Here is a 22588-nt window from a genome sequence, read left to right as displayed (position 1 = left end):
TTACGTCCCTCCAAAGGTCACGGCACTCTTCTTTGCTGCAGAGCTTGTTTCACAGTGTGTTTTAGTGGCAGCACTACAGCCCAACTGGCAGACACCTCTTGTCTGCCAAATCCCATAGATGACATCCCTGCTCTGGGACCTGACTGCCACCTGCACAGCCTCAAATGCCACTCCTGACTCTGTTGCATCATGGCTGGGGAGACATCCCAGAGGCACCAGGTCCTGCCATCCCTCTGGGGTGAGTGAGCTGGAGGCTGCATCAGCCCTTGCCTTTCCTGGGAGGACGATCAGCTCAGATCCTCTCAGAACTGCAGGGTGCCCTAGCAGCAGAGGGATGGCAGCTGCATGAATATACAGATTGAAATAGGCTGGTTGTTATATTTTTTAATTTTTTTTTTGTAAATCCTACAAATTCACCTCAAAAGGCTGCTGCTGTAATTTCAGTGACAGGCCTCTCCTCAGTGACAGACTTTCATTTATGAAGGGAAATCAATTCTCCGTAAAACTAATATTTATATTATCTAGATCACTACATCTGCTGGAAAATCCCCTCAATTTTGATTATGTGTTAATTAGCCTGCCAAGTCCTTGCCATTTCAGTCTCTAAATCAGTCTGTGAAAGACATAAAACCCACACCTGCCCAGAACCAAGCTCTCCACCTGCTCTCCAGAGCCTTTCTAATGGATGGGCAATTGCATCCTCTCTTAATTAAGCCTCACATCCTCAACAGCAGAGTGCAATTGTGAGTCCCACTGCCTTCCCCTGGGAATGCAGGAGGGCATAGTGTCCCTGACAAACCAAATGCCAATTAGAGCCTGACATTCATGCTAAGTGAGCTGCCTGTCACTGCGCCGTGCCCACGGCCAGCCTGGCAGGCACACCGCATGCCCCCACATGAAAGGGTGTGTGCAGACCCTCCCACACCCAGCGTTTGTGCATGCACAATTAAAGGCATTAACCTTGCCAAGCTGGCACTTCCTCTGTACGCGCTGTGCACGGCAGCTTGCTTGCACGTGCACACGCTTTCTCAAATCGGGCTCTGTGACTCACAGGCTGCTAAGTCACTGCTGCGAACTGATGGAATGATGCATGTGCTAAGATTTGAGAGACGATGTCTTGCTTTCTAGAGAGCAACTCAGCCTAGTTGTATAGGCAATGTGTGTCACCAGTGTTTGGGTCCAAAAAGTGACTAAGGACTCAGAGAGGTGAGCAGCAAATGGGTGAAACCAGAGGAATGGTTTCTCCTCCTCTGCCTCCAGCCCAGCCTAAGTGAGTGGGAGCTTTACTGGCAATGCAGGGACAGATCATGGCTATGCCTGTTCTCTCATGAAAGACAGTATAGACACAAGAAAAACTACTGCCCAACCACAGCCTGGCCTTAGCACAGCCACTTACGCAGCCCAGCCAATGCTCAGCAAACCTCCTGTGACCTGGGTGCTTGGGCAACCCAACTCCACCATGCTGCAATCAGCCAAGGCATGAATGACTTTTTAAGGTTTACTGTCCTTACTGTGCAAATGGGGGTCAGGAGAGCCACGTACAGCTTTGCTGAGAGGCAATCTACACAACACATGGGGGGAGCAGGGAGAGACAAAGCCGAGTATGCGGTCTCCTTTCCACAGAGTCCAGCTGCTCACTCACTGCGCAGAAGTGCTTGACTTTCACACCACCCCACATGCAAAACTCTTTCCTACTTCAAAGGGGACCGGATTGACCCTAGAGGTCAAAATGTGTCCCCAAGGCACAAGCCCTAAGAGGAAGTCTCATGAGAGTAAGTGCAGATCCAGTTCAGTCCAGCCCTCCTCCATTAACACCATGAAAACCTTTCTGCTGGTTTGGACATAGTAGGATCAAGGCCTTCAGGCAGAAGTTCTCATGGATTGCAAGAAAAATATGAAACTTTCCCTTTTAAAGATCCCATGGGAAAAACACAGTAATGGTTAAGGGTCACCAGCTTAAAAACAGCTCAACATTTGTTTTCCTTAAAAAATAAGCTCTTATGAAACTTCACAGCACTACAAACATTCCTCTGCTGGAAAAGCTTTGAAACAAATAAACATTTCCCTGCAGCGCCTGCAACCCCAATGAGCAGCATTTCTCAAAGCCAGTGAGGCCACAGCCCACAACAGAAGCCTTTGCAGCCTAGACCAAGAGCTATGTGGTCAGCAGAGCCGCAAAGTTAAAATTCTTCTTTTTCTGTGTGCGTGTACAGCTGCCAACATCTGAGCAACACAAGGTTCACAATGCTGCCAAGGCTCTGAGTCTAACATCATGCTGACCCAAATGAGAAGTAGCACATGGCAGAGGTGCAGACCCCACAGTGCCCCTCTAGGACCACGAAGTATTTATTTAACTGCAAGAAAAGGGAAGGGGAAAAAAGATGGGCAAGCCACACTGATTCCAGCTTTTCAGTGCTGGTTTATTACTTCAACACCACTGAGAGCAACACAACCACAGCTACTGCTAAGCATAAGATCCAGGATCTTTACAGCCTTCAGGATCAAGACCCCAGTGATATTCAAAGATGGTCAAGTGTTGAGGTGCCCAACTTACCAACCCAGATTTATTTTCAGGTCTTAAGACCTCTATCTTGACACCAGTGGCACACTGCCATTGCGTGTAGAAGGACAGGGGATGAACCTCCTTGAAACCTAAACTTCTTTCTCCTTGAAGCTTGCTAGGTGCAGCTAAGGGTAATCTTTCTACAGATGGGAAGCATCTGAAAATCCATAGAGGGAAAAATTCTGGCGATCTCTCATGGGGGCATGGAAAAAGGAGCAACAGTATTTCTGAGGCTTGCAAAGGGCAAGGTAACAGCTGGAATCATGCTGGGTTTCTGCTGAGGTGGGCACTTTGGGGCCACTTTTACCAACGGGGTCTCCAGATATGTAATGGGAGCCTGCAGGAGAGGACGTGGAGCTAATCCATGGTGTGAAGAGCCCAAGGAACACAGGGCTAAAAAAAGAAATGCAGAGCTGCCTGAAAGAGTATCATGGAAATAAAAATAGTGGAATGAGAGCAGTGGGTTTCTTGTCAGTCTCGAGAAGAAGTTCTCTGCGCCAAAGATGAGGAGGAATTGCATGCAGCACATAAAATGAAGTCGGGAGATATCTGAGGAATTCAGGCTTGTCTCTCAGCAGACTTTTCTAATCAAGTGCCTCACAGAAGATATTTCATCATGGTCATTTCCCACCCACCCCCACCCCCGCAGACTGAGCCAGGGCTCCTCCTTTCATTATTACTTTTTTTCCTTTCAATTTTAATTTTTGTTTTGCCATTTTCAGAAGAAATAGAAACATATCCCACATGGCTCTTAAAGGCACAGAGCAATTCCTTGCTACCGTGGAGCAGCCACGGCCTCTAGCCAGGGCCAGTACCTTTAAATCAGCGTAAATTGGGCTCCAGCAGCTTTGAGTTCCCCTCAGCTTTTGCCCTGCCCCTAAACCAAGCACAGCTGCTCTCCTTCACACAACTGCTCACCCTGGGGTGGGGAATTCACAAGAAAAGACCACCCCGAACAAGGGCTTTTCATTCCTTGCTCCCTAGAGTCTCAGGATGAATTTTCTAAGTAGAAAGAAAGTGCTGGAGGGAGCACGAGGGAAAGGCACGGAAGAATGGAGGAGTGTGAACCAAACAATGCTTCAATTCTGTTCCCGCCAAGAGGCTGGCATTGCCTCTTTTTCATGTTTCTTGAATTGCTTTTAAAAGCTGTGTGGGGAGGAAAAAAGCAAACAGTTGTTTTCCTCTGTGTCATGCTTTCTTATTTTCTAAGAGCAGGACCAAAGTGAGGTGCGGCAGCAATGTCTGTACATGCGAACCCCTTCACAGCCCTGTGCTCCGTGGGCAAGGCAGCGGTACGGCAGCCAGGAGGGTACATCCCTGCTTGACCCAGCCAGAAGGCTGATGTTGGCAATGCCAGCAATCATTCCTCAGCCTGTGCTTGGTGTCTGCTGCTGACTTTTCCACTGACATGGGCATGTCACTTCAGCCCCCTTGAGCTTCCACCTCCTCTCCTTCCTCTGCCTGTACAGCCCATGACTGGCTGGCCGGGGCCTGAGCGCTTCCTGCTCCCCGTCAGTGCTTTCGTGCCTGGTTCAGCACAGCACTGTAAGGGAGAGCTCTCCACGCTGGCACAAAACCAGATCACTGAACTCAGCAGGAAAACATCCTCCCAGCCACAATGATGAGGTTTTGCAATTCATAACTAACTAAGAAAGAGAAGAAAGGGTAGAAGAAGGGTAAAAAACAGAACTGCATGCTGAGCTGTCTGAGGCAGCACCAGCCTCTTCCAGGCAATGCATGCGCGCAAACACACGTGTGCACACATACGACAGTCTTCTAAGAAACTATGGCCAACTAATTGCTGGGAGACTCGAGGGAGAGGAAATGAAATGAAAAATTGAGTTTGAGCTATAAAAATAAGTAATTTTTATCCTACTTGCAGGAGGCTTATATTAATTAAACATTATTACAGCGAATGAGATGGGGAGGGTTATTAAGTCTGGGGCTGGCACTAAGTGTTCTCTCCTGTTGCCTGAGGCTCCACTGAGCTCCAGATATTAATCTTCTAAAGCACTCAAATGCTGAAGAGATAAACACTTGAAATATGAAAATGTTTTTCTCCATAGCAGACACTGTGACCCTATGTCACGCCAAAGAATTTGTCAGATGTCCATATAGGCTGCACTTACGGCATTACTGTGTCTCTTAGAAAAATGCCAAGCACCTCAGGAGCTGAAGAGAGAAATGATGTGTGCATTTGTGTGGGGGTGATTTGTGTGTGAAGATATAGCAGATTCTCCTCTCCCCATATGTTTCTGGAATACATATTTTCCTCTTTAGCACTGCCTACCAGGTGTTGGCTGCACGGCTTTCCAACTGGCTGGCAGCACTGCCAATCTGGCCAGTGCTTCTGCCAGGTGGCTAACAGGTTCGCCCGAATGTTTTCATCTCGAGACTCAACCTTACTGGGGAGGAGGCGGGGAGGAGCCCACAGCATGTACACTGGCTACATGGCATGCAGACACTGGGGTCACCCAGCATCAGAGCAGAGCTGAAGCCAGGTAAGATCAGCCAACTTTCCCTCGGTGAGCCTTGAGTTTCATAAACAACGACTGACAGTGAAGAGAAGTGATGTTATGGTGATGCATTCTACTGTTACAAGGAAACTGGCAAATGTTCTTTGTGCCACCAAGTCAATGAGGGTAAGGAAAAGGCACTAGTCCTGGAGTGCTTTCCAAGATGTGAAGCTGAAGAACTTGATCTATCAACCACGCTGCCAGAGGCAGGCTCCCTTCCAACCCGTGCCAGCACATCGCAGTGAAGTCCTCCATAAATTAGGCTCCGCCACGCACACGCAAATCTTCTGCTTCCAAAGGACAGAAGAGAAGAGCAAAAGTCAAACAGGAAGAAGCTGGCATGTTTCTGTATTCTTAGGGCTTAGATCATCCTTCACTTGGAGAAGGCTGAAATCCAGCCTATGCAAGCCCAGAGTGCAAAATAGCTGAAGAGTATAGGCAATATGAGCAACATATGGGAGAAAGAAATGCATCTCTAACAAAAGAGGAAATGCATTCTGAGGAAAAAGCATTGGGTCCTACAGAGGATGTCTGCATCAGGACGAGGAACAAAGCCACAAATAACCTACAGGGTCACAGGTGATTCAAAGCCCAGTGTCCAATTCAAGGCTATTTCAAGATGATAGTATAATTCAGTGCCAGCGGTCACGGTCCTATAAATAAGTCATGAACCATAATGCAAAGCATCTGAAAGCTTCCCCAAAAGAAAACGTTTAGTTCTGCACAGCATTCACAACTCTGATAGCTGTGAAATAATCAGTCATACCGTTCACACAGAGAAAGACCCATCAGCTCCCTCTTATCTGCTTTGGTATGGTATTAACCATCTTACCAGGCACAGTATCAAGGCTTGGTTCAGAGTTGCCAATCCACATGTTCGTAGGCTGAAAAGACCATGTATAACCCGTTGTCAAATCATGTGACCAACCACAGAGGTCTTCAGGGAGATCAAAGTTGCAGTTGAAGTTTGCAGGGAGACGGAAATCTTATAAAAGGAAATAGAAGCAAAATAAAGTTGGATTAAAAAATTACCTGCCCATGAAGGGTTGCTATTGAAAAACAACCCAAAACTAAAATAGATAGCAAGCCATAAACACTAAAGAAAGCATGAAATCTCACTCATACTGATGCTTTTAACCTATCTCACATTTCGTCAGCTCCCAGGATCAGCTTTAAGTTCTGCATCATCAAAATGCTCACACCATGTCCTGAAGCTAATCCACCAAACTAAGCAAATATAAAAGCAAGTACCAAATGCTTCCAGACTCTAATCAGCACCTTCTCTTCATCCCCTAAGGCGGTCAAATATTAAATGCCTTCTTAAATGTCAGGGAAGAGCGCTTCCTGAGTGCCCTGTGCTCATCAGTTCCTGCTCTGGCTCCAAAAGGAGAATCTCAAGTGCTCCAGAAGCCCAGCTCCTGAGTGACAGATCTAGCCACTTGCACCAGACGGGAGCTGTCTGTCAACGTGGTGAGCTGTCACTCACTGCTTCCTACCTTCTTGCGGAAATGCTACCAGGGGAAACGTGGGGCCACCATGAGCTCAAGCTTTTGGATTCTGAGTGAAAGGAGCCAGCCTCTATTTCTAGCTCCGCTATGGACCCAACACATGGTCTTTGGGCAAGTTATTTAACTTTTCAACTGTGAAACAGGAGCAGAGCTAATTCCCCTGTGTCAACACCCTTAAAAACTCTGGAGAGCCTTCTTGCAGAGACAGCTCTGTGGGGAGGAGGGCACATGCCAGGGACTCCATGTAGCAGCGAGGAGGGAAGCAGCCAGAAGGCACAGAGGCTGCAGAAATGGTCTGAGACCATCCCAAGCACTCAGTGGACACTCATGTCAGAGCCCAATTATAGGCTGGGTTTTTCCTAAGCAAAGAGGAAGTTTTAAATCACAGTGCTCACAAAGTGAGTGATAGCCAGAAGGAGGTGAGTGACTCAAGCAACAGGCATCAGGGAAACTCTTCTGCGAGAGGCAGAGGGCTTTCTTTATATGTTCCTACTTAGAAATAAAACAATGCAGATCATGGATCCTTTTATTCCAATCTAATCTCATACCCTGGAGAGCAGCATTGTTTCTGTTTGGCTGTCATAAATCTGATTGTCCAGAGAAACACACTCATTGTTTATGGAGCACGAGAATGAAAATTGTTGCTAAATCTGAGGGAAGCTGACAAGGAGGCTGGTTCCACGCTCCACGGCATACTCCCCTTGCTCTCTTGCCCTGGACTGCACCCAGTAATTGTGTTATTGCAGAGACTATCACTGGTCTAAATTTCCTCTCAACAGCTTCCCAAGTGCCTTGACGGTAACAGGGTTGCACAGGCTCATCACTGAGGCAAAGCAATGAGAATCAGGCTCTTTGAGCTACTTCTACAACTTGCATTTCCAGAAGTGAACTACAGTAGAATTCCGACGGGCGGCGTCAAAAAGCCAATTAATGTTCTTTTTAAAATTTATTTATTTTAAAACTCATTGTTTTTTTCTCTGGGACTGGAAGCTGAAGTGACAGTAGTCCTAGGAGCTATCTCAAAGGATAGCTTTTCCTCACGAGATTTCTCATTGAAGCCCTTGTGTAAATGCCTCAGCCCAGTGCTGAGGCCCAGGCTCTTCTGTTGTGCTCAAGGCCATGCATGTCCTGCACACTGCCCTGCACAACCAACCCTACACAGCTCTGCCATGCCCTCTCCCCTTCATCTGGCCATTTCACAAGCTTTAGACACTCATATTCCCTTCGCAAGGAGCAGAAGAATATGACATCTGCTTTTACAGGTAGGGATCTAAAGCAGAGAAGATTAGTTTCCCACAGCACTGCCTCTTAACAAGCACAGCATGTAGTCTAAACTAACACTCTTCTACAGTCAAAATAGGCAGGCAAAGCACCAGAGATACCAAACCATTCCCTGTACATCTGAGAGCCATCTAAGAATGAAGGGACAAACTCCTACCTGGAAGTAGTGTTCCCTTCTCTCTGCTGCCCGCACAAGCAGTCCAGACTTTCCTCCAATATTTTAAGCAGCTAATATTAGGGAAGGTGATCCCTAACAGATAGGTGTTCAGGACATCAGCCTTCTTTACATGTTGTGATTTACTCCCACAGTTATGGTCTCTGCAAAACGAGCCCTGCATGCCAGGCAGTCTGAATCTCGTCCCTGAATCACCTGCTGAATATATGACACCCACCCAAGGCGATGTGGAACGGAGGTGACTGAACAGTGCACTAAGTGAGCTTTTTCAGGTCACGTAAGGAAGCTGGGAGAGCAGCTCTTCAAGTCTTGTACCCTAAGGACTGAATTAGCTGCTCTCTCTTGCGCTTGCATCCTTCCTTGATATAACTTATCAGATTTTGGCAGGTTTTGTTTATTTTTTTTATCTTGGCCTATCGCTAATAATATTACTCTAAGTTTTCCAGGAATCAGCCCCATGTGTAGGAGCTAATGGGAAGATAAGAGTATTTCCTTAGCTCTTAACCCACCATTTATTGAGATAAGGATGTGCTGCTCTGATACATACCCTCCTCTTCTCCACAGCCATCACCACACTCAGTTGCCTCTTCATCAGTTGGGTATGGGGTAGTGGGCTCGTCACTCTTCAAAGTGGGCACCAGAGTCTCTGCAGTGGGCTTCGCATCTGAAAAAAAAAAGGAGTAGAGATGCTATTTGCAACAGATAGCACAAAACCCCCATGTATGAGGAAAAAAAGCAAAAAAATCTTTTTCTCATGTTCTTATAATGGCAGGAAGACAGAACAAGAATACCATAAAATTTCCACATGCTAAAAATCTCAGCATAGTTTGAACTTCAAGTGAACTGGCTGTTTCCATATGGGAGTTCCTTTGATTTAGAGTTCCCATGGGACAAGGCTCTTCTCTAGACATATATGCTACTTTTTCTCTTAATTTTTAATCTATACTGGTGTTGGCAATCCACTTTGCTGTCACTACTGGATAAGAGAGATCGCAGGCAGAATGACTTTTTCTTTCATAAAGGCGTATGACACCTTAAGAAAAACACACATACAACATTCACACTAATTGTGCCGATTTATAAAACAAGTCACTCAAACCCACAAATGACATAACCACAAACGGACCCAGAGGATCCCCTAGCACACTCCGGCTGGCTGCAGAAAGCATCTGGTTTCACACTCCAGACTCCTGACTATGCTTTCAAAGGGTCTGTCCAATTTCCCTCTCTTCAACATAGCCCGTTTGAAACAACCTCCAAGCAGGAGTCAGGGGAAATTCAAGCAAGAAAGGAAAGGATATTAAGATCAACAGTAAACGACATTAGGTTCCAGCAGTCTTTCCTTTCACAGGTGCGTTAACTAGAGTGCAGCAGGATTGATTCTTTCCACTTTTAAAAAAAGGCTGCTTTGCTCAGTTACGTGTGATTGCATTTCTTTGTCGGCACCCTTCAGGATATCATTTAATAAAGCCAGAAGCAGGAGGAAATGGCTAAATACATTGAATATTTTCCATAGGCTTCTTTCTGCTCTTTTATTTTCCTGTTATTAAATGTGTTGCACATAAACTCTCAGGGTCTTTTTAGGTTTTTTTTCCGGTGGCTCTCTTTTGTTCAGGATAAAATACCAAATAACCTCAAAGTCTTTTAATTTCTAAGTTCAAATTTGTTACAACCCCATAAAACTCTGAATGCAACCAAGAAGCAAATTGCAAGCAGCCAGGCACAGAAAAATGTCATAAAAAAAAGAAAAAAAGAAAAAAGCAGCAGGTGAAGGCAACATATCAAAAGCTGCAGGTTATTTAGAGCTAGTACTTTTTTTTAGGTTGTTATTCTTGTATATTGAGATTTATAGTTGAAATGTGACAGTGTGGAAGGACCTTGAAAGCCAAGTCCCATACGGGACACAGATGCTGAGCGGATGTAAATCAACAGTGTTGATTGCCCTGGACAAGCCGCAGAAATATATCTTGAAAAATCAGTTACCATGGCAGAGGCGCAACATGATGGTTACAAGAGATAATGAAAATAGCAGAGAGAACAGCGTGATGTGTGAAATGGAAAGTGAAAAAAAAGAGAGGTCTTGCTTGCTCGCTTTCTCTCTCCCTGGTCCAGCAAGTGCCTGTGCAACTGGTGGTAACTGCTGATCAAAATGCAAAGTCACTGAGCAATTGAAACCAGATGTTTGGAACTTCAAAGGAGAGAAAACCAGCTGCTAGTGAACATTCATCAATCTCCACTCTTCAGAGGAAAAATTTTGGCAGGTCTTTGAAAGAATCCAATTGCTGACTGCCTGCTTCCCAATTTTTGAGCTACTAGCCAACTAGTTTGTGAGCCCAGTTGCTGTTAGGCTACCTGTTTGACCCAGCAATTAAGATGTTTGTTGCTGATAAGAAATACAAACAGCTGGGCAGGCTACACATGGGCTTGGCCCTCACTTGAAAATATTTTCAATCAGCTTGTTTTAATCCCTCTCTTTATCTTGTTCCCAAGCAAGTGCAATTGCCTGGGTTTTCACAACCAGTTCTGTAATGTGCCTGGGTCCTCCCAGCAAAGAAGAACCGTGTCTTGGCATTGTGAAGGACTGCTGCATGTAGCCTGTGTGGATTTAACATGCCGATAATGTCATGGACTATCTCTGCTCCCCAGGTTGCATCAGGGACATAAATGCTTTTTATAACATAGTGAATCCACCAGATTACAAGCCCTGCTCTGATTACAAAGTGGAATGCCGGCAGATCAATAAAGCTGCGAATATTTATGACTTGGCAGTTGAGTTTTAAACATTACAATGTGCAAATGATTAGACGGCCACACTGGGAAATGACCATAAAGCACCCTGCCTGGAAAAAACATGGGCTGTTGCTGCTGATATTGAAATAGAACGTGGACATAGCAGTAAAAGAAAATTTGGATCAAAAATAGCACAAGAAGTTGAGGATGCCAATCCTCTCATTCTCTGATTTGGAGGAGTGGAATGAAGGGGCTTACATGTACGTGGTTGGAGGTCGTGTGTGACTGCCTCCCTTTCCAGAACTGATGCAGTACTGTAATGCACCAGCCAGCATTTGTATGCAGAGATCTGGCAGCTGGAGGTGTCTGGGAGCTGCCAGAAGCAGAGATGTGAGAGCTGCCTGACCACTCGTGCACAGTCTCAACTCCTGCTGCTTGCATGAAAGCCACTGTGCCTGCTTCTCCTACAACATCCCCAAAACATTGCAAGATTTAAATCAAGATCTAATCTTGATTTAAAGTTTAGATCATTTACAATGGATTCCCAGTCTAGGGGGAGATTTGCCATTGACTTCAAAGATGACAAATTATCATTATTAATTGTGTGTACATGTGTTCTGTGTTTTGCTGTTGTTTGTAATCCATCTCACAGAACATCACAGGAGGAAAGGGTAGCAAAAGACTCCACAAAAGAGTGGAAAAAAGCTGTGTCTTTTAAGCTTCCTAGAATACGAATCATTACAAGAAAATCCTTTCTACAGATGCGTTTACAAAATGGAAATCATACTTCTTTATCACCGACATCTGGACACCAGATTCACATTTAGTCAGATTATTAAAAAATAAAATAGGGACAGCTAGCCTCTGGCGCTGAAAAGCTAGCACCAGACACAATGAGCTGTTGGGTGCATTTTTGCCTTTTGAGGATGAAACTATGGAGCAATCAATCACCACTGAGCTTCAGAAAGGTCAGAAAGGCACAAACTCTACTGATCCCAGTGAGTGTGTTGAGACAGTTTTCACCTCTGTATTAAAAGTAATGGTGGCTGTAAGGCATAACACTTGTGAAAAACAGGTGGGCAGAAGTGAACAAACTTCCCTGGTTGTAGAGGTGTCACAGAGTTAACTCCCTAACCTTGTCTGCAAAAGGATTTCCACATGGGTTTCAATGAGAGAGGAACAGTTGTTTTTACAGCAAATGCTTATTGTGACAGCTCAAGATACCTGTACTGGGCACTGCACTCGTTTTTTTTGCATGTCTGCTTCTCTTTCTACATTTTCTAACCCATTTGGATTAAAAAGCCCAAAGTAATTTAACAGGGAGCGTGAGAAAATCTGCACAATATCTAGATAAAATATCTGAAAGGAGGAACAAGGGAGTCGGGGACAAAACCTACATGTGGCTCTGTGAAACCTTGGATGTGGGTCCAAACATTGCTGCTACATGTGTGTCAAGGCCAGCTCCTTTCAAGGTGGAAGTAAAAAGATGGGCTTGGGCCACAATGTATGTCCTGCCTTCAGGGCTGCAGTGTCCCTGACAGAGTATGGCCCTGAGGTGGGATAGCAAGGAGAGAAATTAACTTGCACTTTGGTGGTTTAGCACTTGCCACAGCCCTGACGGAGTTGGTAGGCAGACGCACAGGGTCTCCTACCTGTCCAGTCGCAGCCCAACACTTCCAGGCGCATTCCTATTCCCGCTGGGGACCACCTCTCTGGGTACACTCGGACATACTGGGCAGGAACAGGGTCAAACCTCCGGACTTCAGGGATATCATAGTGGATGTTGCCTTCAAAAAGCTACAGAGAGCAAAAGAGAGAGAGAGGAAAGGCAAGTGATGTGTGGATCCCACATGTTCTCCATCAGACTTGATAATTTGGGCCTAGTAGGACACAGCTGCAGTTTGAAATAGTTTAACTGTCCAAATTTAGGCCATCGAGTCCAGCTGAGCAGAAATTGGGCTGTTCCTCCTTAGTTGCAAGAGGACCAGACAGGCTGTTTCTAAGAAACTTGCACAATCTCTCTTGGCCTCTGCTTTATATCCAGGGGTCAGATTCTGATTCAAGCCACACAGGGAAAGCCTGGGGAACTTCCACAAATTTCACATACAAAGAAGATCAGATTTGTCCTTTGGCAAATAAAGAAGCTACTGTATGTTCTAGGATAGTGCAAATGCTCTGTTTTCCTCACAGTCTAAGTATTGCTGCTTTTCAGCTTATGTGCACGAACTCAAGTCTGTGAGGAATAAACAGAGAACTATAAATAGCATCAAGTCTTCTAAGACACATTTGTAGGATCAGGAAAAATTAAAACTTACATGTATTTTTGTAAGCAGATGAGTTTGCATAAAACCAGAAAGAACAGGCAGTAACAGAGAATTCACTTGTTCCTCAAGCCCCCTGCCACTCCCATATTGCTAAGCAGAATGATTACCAGGAACTCCAAGAACATGAAAAAAACACAGGGAATTTCAGGGTCACACCAGTGTTGCAAAAGGGACGTCAGATACAGCAAATTTTCCAAAGAGAAGTTGTGATTTGTCTTCCTCTTTTAGAGATGCAAGCCACAACAGCAAAACCTTTTGCTTCAAAATATGTAATTAGTTTGTGACAAACATAACTGAACACACCAGCTTGTGGGCTCTGACCTGCAGGAGCTGGAAGGAGCAGAAGCTGAAGTCCTCATCCCCAGGTCGGGTCCACAAAATAAGAAATGAAAAGGAAATTGCCATCCCTGGGACAAGGTGAAACCTATACCCTCTAGTACAGCTAGGGAGCAGGATCAGGGGACACAACCTGGGAGTTCATGGTGACAATCCAAACTCTCAAGGTTTCTGTGGGGAGAAACAGCTAATTTCTCAAGATCCCATCAGGCAGACTGAAGATAGCCAAAAATATATCTCATTTTGCAGCTGCTCCAGGCAGTGCCTACCTTGGCTTGCATTGTTTTGGGGTCCTGGATGAAGTCCCAGTCCTTTCCATTCATGCTGTAAGCCACCTTAAACTTCTTCACAAAGGAGCGGGACTCAGTGGTGGTCACACTGTCTCCTCCGCGAGCCCCCTGGATAATGACGCCTTTGATATTCTTTGGGACGCCGAGGTCCACCTGCAGCCACTCTTCCCCAGGCTGGGCTTGGGGGACTCGGGGAAACCAGCCTGAGCGGCTGCTCACCAGGCGGGCCATGCTGGGAGACCAGTCATAGCCTCTGATGGAAGAGGCCGAGATCTGTGAGTCAGGGATGAGGCCAGAAAGCATTCCCAGCAAGCCGGAGCAGGGTGAATCTGCAGGAAAAGGAAAGGGAGTGACCAGCTAGGGAGGCTGAAGGGAACACTTGTGGTTTTCCTTGCATGTTTAAGCTCTGGGCACTAAACCAGCACCAACATTGGGTGCTTAGCCCTTGCCTCCAGGGCCTGTGTGCCTGTTCCCCTAGCATATCCCTTGGTGCTCCCCTTCCATGATGCTCACAGTGTCACCATTCCCATCCCAAGCAGCTGTGGAGGACAGCACCCTACGACAGGCTGTCCAAGAGACAGAGACGAGGGCTGAAGCCAAGGAGAGGAGAGGACCCTTACCGGTGATGCGGCAGCCATACAGCTCCAGCCTCAGGGCAATGCCATTGTGCCAGCTCTGCGGACGGATGCGCACGAAACGTGTGAGCACTGGACTGTGGATCTTGTTGAGAACCACCTCTGTGGCGTCCTCGTTGGCCTGAAATGTCTGCAGGGGAGATGGGGCACAAATATAGTTACACCCTCTTCAGGCAGAAAGAGATAACCAGATCAGCAGTCAAAATAATCTCAACAGGGAAAACCAAGGAGAGGCTTTCTGTGTAGGGCCAGCCTCCAGCCAGGGCAAGCATCCAGGGGCAGGCAGGGAGAGCTGAGCCACCATTAGGACAGCATGGTGGATGGACTGATAAGTCCATCAGCCTAGAGACCCAGGAGCTTGCTGTCCCACTGCCTCTCACAGCACCCTGAGGCACCTCGGACTACCAGGCCACAGCTGCTTCGAACTCACATCCAAACCTAGAACTGCTCCATCATAAAGGGCCACATGTCCCTGAATGCTGTGTGAGATCTTGCCTCCCTTCCACAGGTAAACGGACTGACATCTCGACATGTCCTCACACCAAGGTCCACTTGGAAACAGTATGTGCAAGCAGTGGTATGGGCAGGGAGAATGTTGCCTCTGTCTGGGGTGACGAGCATCTGTCTCAGCCAGCCTCTTGCTCCTGACTCTTCATGGTGCACTCGCAGCACACCACGCAGAGACAGCTTTTTGCAAGAGTTTATGATCCAACATGATATGAAAAGGCTTCTGCCTTACCAGATGGCCATAATCAATAACTACCAGATGGAAGTTAGATCCAGTTCTCCTTCCCATTATTTTAATAGGCTGGATCAGGACTGGATACTTGTGTTTCTGTTTCAGGTTGCATAGTGGGAAGAAAAGAGAAAAAATAGGAAATGTCCAATGTGAGGGCAATTTTCAACACTTTTTCTGCTCCCAGCATAAAACACTAAGTTGACAGACTGAAGCTGCAGGCATTGCCCACTTTCCCTCCACCTGCAATGAGATGTTGGCTGAGCTCTTCTGCAGCCTCCTATCCTTCATATGCCATGCTAAGTAGAGAGGTCCCACTAAGCTGAGAGTGAAGCAAGACAGTTTAATCTCTGGCAAGATACCCCTGTCAGAAGCAAGACTCAAACAATTCAACTGCAGATCACTGTGATCTGGGACAGAAAAAGGAGTGGGGCTGTATCCTGACCTCTCAGCTCAAATAGTGGTTAAGCATTTTATAAGCCTCCCACCGCTCTAGGTGGGCAGACAGCACGTTACTGCTCTTCTCCCATGATCCAGTACGCAGGGTGTGCAGAGGGTGCAGAGAAGGATAGCAGCTGTTCATGGCACCAGAACTAGCTCTGAGCTGTCCTTGCGCATCACCAACCAGCCTGGGAGAGCAGCGATCCTGCCAGGGCAGGGAGCAGGCCACCCTGCAGAGGGCCTTGGCTGCAAATCTGGCTGGTAATTGGGATTTGGGAGTTGATGTGAACTTGAGCAGAAATGCTAATCCAGAGAATATATATCATGCTGCTACAGTTTAGCAACACAGCATGGTTTATGTGTTTTTAATATCCTATTTTATCCTTTCTGACCCCACACTCCATTCTTTTCCTTGCTCAGCAGACACCAAATACCCTTCTTTCCAGCAGGAGGGCTATAAGAAGAGTGGTTACTGTGAAACACTCTCCAGGCATGTGTGTGCAGGTTTGTCTTGCAAACCTGTGGGAACACGAACACACACACACACACACACACACACACACGCGTGCGCGCGCTGAAAGGATACATTTCCACACCACAGCAAAGCTTCCAGCTTTATGTCAACACAGAAGCTGACACACAACACCTTACCTCTGAACCTAACACCGGAGGACAGGAAATATTTATCTGAGCTGGTGCAACTATTTTAGCATGAGGAGTAGCACATCAGGGCAGCCTCAATGTCCCTCTGCCCCAGGGGGCAGCTCCTAAGAGTGGACCCAGCAGACACCCAGGGGCAGCAAGCCTGGGGATGTCTTCTCCTGGCAACCTCTCTTTGTTTCCCACAATAAGCAGTTTGAAGACTTCATGAGCCAAAGGTTGCATATGGACCATCGTGTTTAACAGTCACTGATGAGCTTTGCTGCTCTTTTTGGTTTAACATATTTCCAATTTGTTCTTTTTTAGTTCACTTCGCACATACGAGCATCAGGGGCCAGAATCCAAATTTACACCAGCATAATTTGTTGCTGACTTCTGCAAAGTCAAGCTCGACAGAAAGCAGAAGCAGGACTGAGCCCAAAAACTGTAGCACTACCCACATGCATTGCTGAAAACATCTCTTACACGACCTTAGTCCTAACCACCTGCTTCCAGGGAGAGCAACCTCAATTCTTCAGATCTGGGCCCCAGCAATTTCCTCAGACTAGATCACATTCAACAAGCTACATAACTCTGAATCGGGGCCTTGCCATTCTGGTCTGCCAGTTTACGAGGGCAGAAATGGCACCTCACTTCCAGCTCCACTATCAGTCATTCAAGCAGGATTTGTCTCAGTGAATCTTGCTTCTGAAAAGCCTCATCTGATCATAGGAAGTCATTGCTTTGTACCTTGCAAGCGTAATAGAAAGAGGCCATTTTCAGAGGGCAGGTGCTTAGTGCTGTTAGAGAAGCAGGGTTCTCCCATGTGCCTGGCCTTTCAGCCAAGTGGAAACGCATGTGAGACCGCAGGTCCCAACGCTGAGCAGGGTCTGACCCAGAGTGTACACTTTCTATGCTGACCCCAGAGTCTGAGCATACCGTGGTGGGAGTCCCATTGACTTGAACAGGCTCTACATCCTGCCTCAAATTAGCACTCACGGCATGGGAAGAACTAGCAGGAAAATGTGTGAAATTGGGAGTGCCAAGAAAGCAAAGATTTCTTCCCCCTTACCAAAATAGAACATAGCTATTCCTCCCATCCTATCTGCTTCCCATCCCACTCAGCACATATTTTGAGCCAAGTCTTCGAATGGTGTAAATCAACATATCGCCATCGAAGTATAAGAAGTCACAGTAATTTACACCAGCAGAAAAAAAAAAAAATCTGGCTGTGATCTACAGAGAGAGAGATACACACTCAGCAGAGAGGACGCATGCGCATGCACACGTACACGTGCTGAAGGATGACGGAGCCAGAAGAAGAGTGGGAAAAACATTAATAAATTAAAAGCACCTTCCAAGAATCAGTCAAGGGAACTCATTTTCACTGCTGCACCAAAAAGCTGCCCAGCCCCTCCCCATACACTTGATGTTTAGCTCCATTTTAGTCCAGTCAGCAGGTCTACATATAAAAGTAAATTGATAATCAATGACAGACAACCTGCTCAATTAATTTGATGCAGAAAGCAAGTGGTGGAAGATGATGTCTAGGCTAGAGGAGAACTGGGCAAGCTTTCCATGGATGCATGCATATAGGCTCCACACCAACACTTACAAGTGGTATTTCTGATACATTGGAACCACTGCAGGGTGACAGGGGGATTTCTGAAGTTGCATTAGTTCCAGTGGGTATGGGAATTGTGCCAATGGCGGTTTAGAGTGAAGAGAGTGAAGGACAGGGAGGCAAAAAGCACCATGAAGTTGAAGAGGCAGTGAGTCAGGCAAAGGGCAGGAGGTAACCTCTCTCCAGCTTTATTTATTGTGTTGCTTGGCCACTCCGCAATTTCTTGGGGACCTAAAGAAAGCAGCTGGGGAAGGCAGAGGAGAAGGCCAAGGATGGCAGCAGCCCTGCATTCATCTGTATGTATGTGTCTCTCTGGACCCACTAAATTTACTGCAGGATTATGTTACTCCCATGGAGACAGAACCCTGGAACAGAGCATGCTAACAGGATTAGGGCTTCAGGATTTAGACAGAGAAGCATGAAGGAGAAAAGTAGGAGAGATTATTTTCCTTGTCAGATAGGGAAGTTATAAAATGGGGCATGTTTGATGGTGGGAGAATTCTGGCTCAAGTGGAGGGTGGATAGTTCTGGATTTATTAAATCCAGGAACAAGGCAGTAAAAGAAAAATGATACTTGGCAACACACAATAAAGCACAGCCATTTGGGCAAGGCACAGCGTGCTGGGCTGGGCTTGCCAGTGCCATATCTTTAAGAGGCTCCACTCAGATCTGGGAGTCACCAGGGACACGAGGAATGGCACTATATTAGCCTGCAAAGCAGATATCAGCCCAGAAGTACAAATCTACAGCCTTGCTAGGAAAGCCAGAGCTGTAATTCTCCCCTGGTACTGCACCGAGCATGAATGCATGGGGCTGCCTTACTGAAAGTCTGACGTCTTTGTCCTGACTGTGAAAGCAGCAGAAGCAGGCTGGGACCTGGGGATGCTTGTAGGCAAACTCTCTGCACTATGATGTCTCTGTGCAGAAGCACTAGTGGTCTTCTGGCTGATCATGTAAGCTTTTCCAGGTTTTCCAGATAGAGAACCCACAGGACTGAAAGCTTTTCTCTCCCTTCCCAGGTGAATGAACACAGGAGACCTCATTAGGAACTGAAAGGACAGAAGAATGCTCCTAAGGCAAGGCAGAAGGATCTCCAGAGTCATTCTCAATATTCCCTGCCAGCACCAAACACCTTTAACACCGCCAGCTCCATGCACAACTGTGACGCTTATCACAGTCCCAACACACCTTAAATCCTGAAACCCATCCCATTCCAAGTCCCTTGTCACACTAGATAACTCCTGTGAACTGAACTCCACAGTTACTAACATGGAGTGGCTCAGACCACATGGGAGCTGGAACCTGAGACCTGGCGAAGAAGGAAGTGGATCAGAGTGGATGAGCATTTTGTTTTCTGATAAAATCCTCATAGTTGAAGCTGTCTGAAAAAAATGTCCAAAACCAAAAGGTCAAATCCGGCCAGGTGCTCTTTTCCTTCCTTAGGTTCAAGAATTAGTTGTTGTTTTCTATAGATAAGATCTCAGTGCAAACACCAGGGGCGCACACCACTGCCGGTGCCTGGAAGATAACCTCTTGGGCCATCGACCCTGGGTGACACAGGCACAGAGGAAGATGCAACAGGGAGGGGAAAAGTCAGAGCAGCCTTTCTGGGGCAGCGGTTGTTTGGCCATGTCCCATGAGGACGCGCTGGGGCGAGTGTGGGCCATGGTCATGGCACTTTCATTCCTGTCTCCTCACTTGGAGGACACACAGGAAAACAGCTCTGCACCTTTGTCCAAATCACTGGGCTAGCCTTTCCCCCTGGTTCCTCACCCCCACACCCTAGCAAGGACAGAGCATCACCTCCTGGGAAGTCTGGGTTGTGCTGGGCTGGCCTTTAAGAGGAGTGGGTTGCCACGCACAAGGAAAGCCCGGCAGGGACGGGGCAGGAAGCAGAAGGTGTGAGTGTGGGGCTTCTCTCCTGCCAGCTGCAGACCTGCCGCTGCCTTCCATTGCCTCTCCACCCCAGAAATGCAGCAGCGCTTGGCATGGAAACAGCCCAGCCAGCCCCGTCTGCTGTGAGCCATATGGACCTTGTTTCCCTCTGCTTCATCCTGCCTTTCCTGTTTCCCTCGCCACTAGTGCCAGTGGCTGGGGACTCAAAGGTGAGTCCTCACATTTCACAGAGAAACACCCTGACCCCAATCTCCTTCAAAGGCCAGAGGGAAGGGAAGTGGGAGGGTGAAAGAGAGGAGGTCAGAGCTCCCCACCGTCTGCATCATCCCCTCTCAACCTCTCCTGCACTCACTGTTTTGCTCCTACTTTAGTTCCCGTTGAAGACTGTAATGTTAGCTGACCCAGCTATAACATGGCAAAGCTTTGCTTTTGGCCCACACAGCTGGCAGAAATTCAGAGCAGTGTTTGATACACTCCATATGCGTATGTGTGCATGTGCATATATATATATATGTGTGTGTGCGTGTGTATATATATGCATATATATATACACACACGTATATATCTGCATAGAGAGAGAGAGGAATAGAGTCCCTGTCTGTTCACCCATTTCCCTCCCTCCTCTCTCCTCATGGCACCAAATCAAGCTGCGGCAGACTTGACAAATCTATTTGGCATGGTTCACTCCACTGTTGCAGCCTGAACCGTGTGGAACATTGCACTGACGCAGGGAGGAATCTACACCTTGAATACAGACATCTGGGAGTTTGCCTAATACAGGAATGGCAGGGATTAACATGGGTGAGGAATTCAGGGCCAGAGACTGCCTGCAACAGGCCCATGAGCGACAGGCTTTGCCCTGGCCCTACTGCAGCTTGACAGCTGGTGGCTGGTCATTCAGCAGGGAGGGACAGCAGTCATATGGGTGCAAGGGATAGGTGAGCCACCAAATAGCAATTACTTAACTTCCAGCACTGGGAGGTATCTGCTAAGTTGAGGCCAGAACATGAGAATGAGGTGAGACTGGAATAAAGGAGTAAAATGGGAGAGGTTTGTTTTTGTCTCTTTCTTATGAAAGATAAGTAGATAAAAGCTGATCGGATTCAAAGGCCAAATCCTGAAATGATGGCAATTCTTGTGGCCATGGAACTGCTTTGGGCTGACAGCAGCCAGGCTTCAAGGTCTTGCTAGAGCAATATAAATTGGTCCAGCAGCACTGCAATCAGCCCTGGTCTCCTGCTGCACCCTGACTGGAGATTCAGTGTCCAGTGCCTGGGACTACAACAACAGTACATCTACTTTCCCTTGTGACTAAAATCACTCTCCAGGCCAGATTTACACCCCAGTTAGACTCAGAAAGGTAAATTTATTGCCACTGGTTATTTTAAACGCTGACCTGTGCATTTGGCCCATCCCTCTGCCCGGTGTGTTGCCAATCTCCCACCTACCTCCGCTTGCAGAAACAGTGAGACTTCAAACTCACTCATTTCTGCAGGGTGCCTGGCATGAAGAGAGATGGCTCAGGTTTACAGAAAGGTCTGACACGGTCGGTGGGCCCTTGTAGAGCGCAGAGCCTCCACATCAGTGCACATCCACCAGATAAGGGTTATATATGAGCTCTGCGATGAGTTGTGGCTCCAGAGCCAGCTCGCCCAACATGAAGGGGAGCCCAGCTACTGACTCTTCTATGGGGTGCTGGGCTGCCCCATGCTTCTATTTCCCTAGCCCTAAAATAGGACTACACCACCTCACTGGCATGTGAAGAGCTGGAAGACACCATATATCAGAGGTATGAGACCCTGTTAGAGGCCTCTGCACAGAGAGAACTCATTCTGGGAAGCAGAGTGAATTTGAACTGTGAGACACACTTGTGGGGAAGGGGAAATCACATGGCCCGGAAGGGAAGGAAATGTTTGGATGAATACTGGACAAGGCAAACTACTGCATTTCAGGCCAACAGCGTCTGTGCCAGCAAATAGAGAGGACAGTTAATGTTAACAGAATTGCTGAGCAAGCAGAAATTGCTGAGATGCGTGGGTGGGGGGAGGAAGAGGTGTGGGATTCCAGCCACTGAGTTCACAGAGAGATTACGGCACATCAACAACGAGGACTTGCGCTATGGCAGCATTGCTGGTGGGCACCACAGAAGAGCAGGGAATGTCTTTCCTGAGATGCCCTTAATCAGGGTAAACCACACGACAAAGCCAAGTGACAGAGCAGGACCAGCTTGGTACAACAGCTGCCTTAACCACCCTCCCCATACGCCAAAGCTCCCATGTGAACCACCTCAAGCTTGCCTCACCTGGCCATGCAGCACCTCCTGCAAGGCTTGGAAGGGCTGAACACCCATATTTACCATCCCTCCTCCTCGCTCGCACTTCTAGAGCCTCCTAGAAACAAGGGGAGAGCATGCAGCAGCTCCCAGGGCTCAATGCACCATTGCTGACCACGTCTGCTAGCACAGATCCCACAGCTCTGGCAGCCTGAGTTCTTCACATTATTTATTGTTTATTTTGTTCTCTGGGATGGTGCGATCCCCTCTTAGGATTTGTGCCCGTTCATTCCCAGGCCTCAGTAACTCCTGAACCACAGTTTCGTGATTGTTAACCCAGCATGCAGACAGGACTACAGTCATAAAAGCTCAATGAATCTTGTATGACAAAACACAGGCTGTGAAAGCATTTTCTCCTTCATTTGCAGTCAAAGAACATACTCTCGCCACCACGAAAGATGCAAGAGCAGCCAGGTTTTCCAAGGAATAGTGTTTCCTCATTGCTGTGCAGAGGAGAAAGGACTATTTCTGCTCAGAGTATCATCAGTCTTTTAGACCTCATAAGAAAAAGTGTCTCTTACAGATTAAACCCTCTGGGCCTGTAAAATCTTTCTGTCATCTT

The 22588-nt window shown here is 47.1% G+C and overlaps 1 protein-coding gene across 6 annotated transcripts in view; it reads right to left on the bottom strand.

Moving 5' to 3' along the window:
* The window catches only part of NRP2 (neuropilin 2), a 94683-nt gene that overhangs the window by 33729 nt on the left and 38366 nt on the right, over nucleotides 1-22588 (bottom strand). For all 6 annotated transcript variants that reach the window (XM_054069585.1, XM_054069588.1, XM_054069589.1 and 3 more), the window contains exons 8-12: nucleotides 14344-14488; nucleotides 13703-14052; nucleotides 12426-12570; nucleotides 8591-8707; nucleotides 5912-6064 (exon numbers count right to left, since the gene is read on the bottom strand). In XM_054069585.1, coding sequence (XP_053925560.1) covers nucleotides 5912-6064; nucleotides 8591-8707; nucleotides 12426-12570; nucleotides 13703-14052; nucleotides 14344-14488 — 910 coding nt within the window. The remainder of the gene's footprint in view (nucleotides 1-5911; nucleotides 6065-8590; nucleotides 8708-12425; nucleotides 12571-13702; nucleotides 14053-14343; nucleotides 14489-22588) is intronic.

This window comes from Cuculus canorus, chromosome 6, assembly GCF_017976375.1.
Source record: "Cuculus canorus isolate bCucCan1 chromosome 6, bCucCan1.pri, whole genome shotgun sequence".
NCBI lineage: Eukaryota > Metazoa > Chordata > Aves > Cuculiformes > Cuculidae > Cuculus > Cuculus canorus.
This window is presented reverse-complemented; position numbering and strand designations above follow the sequence as displayed.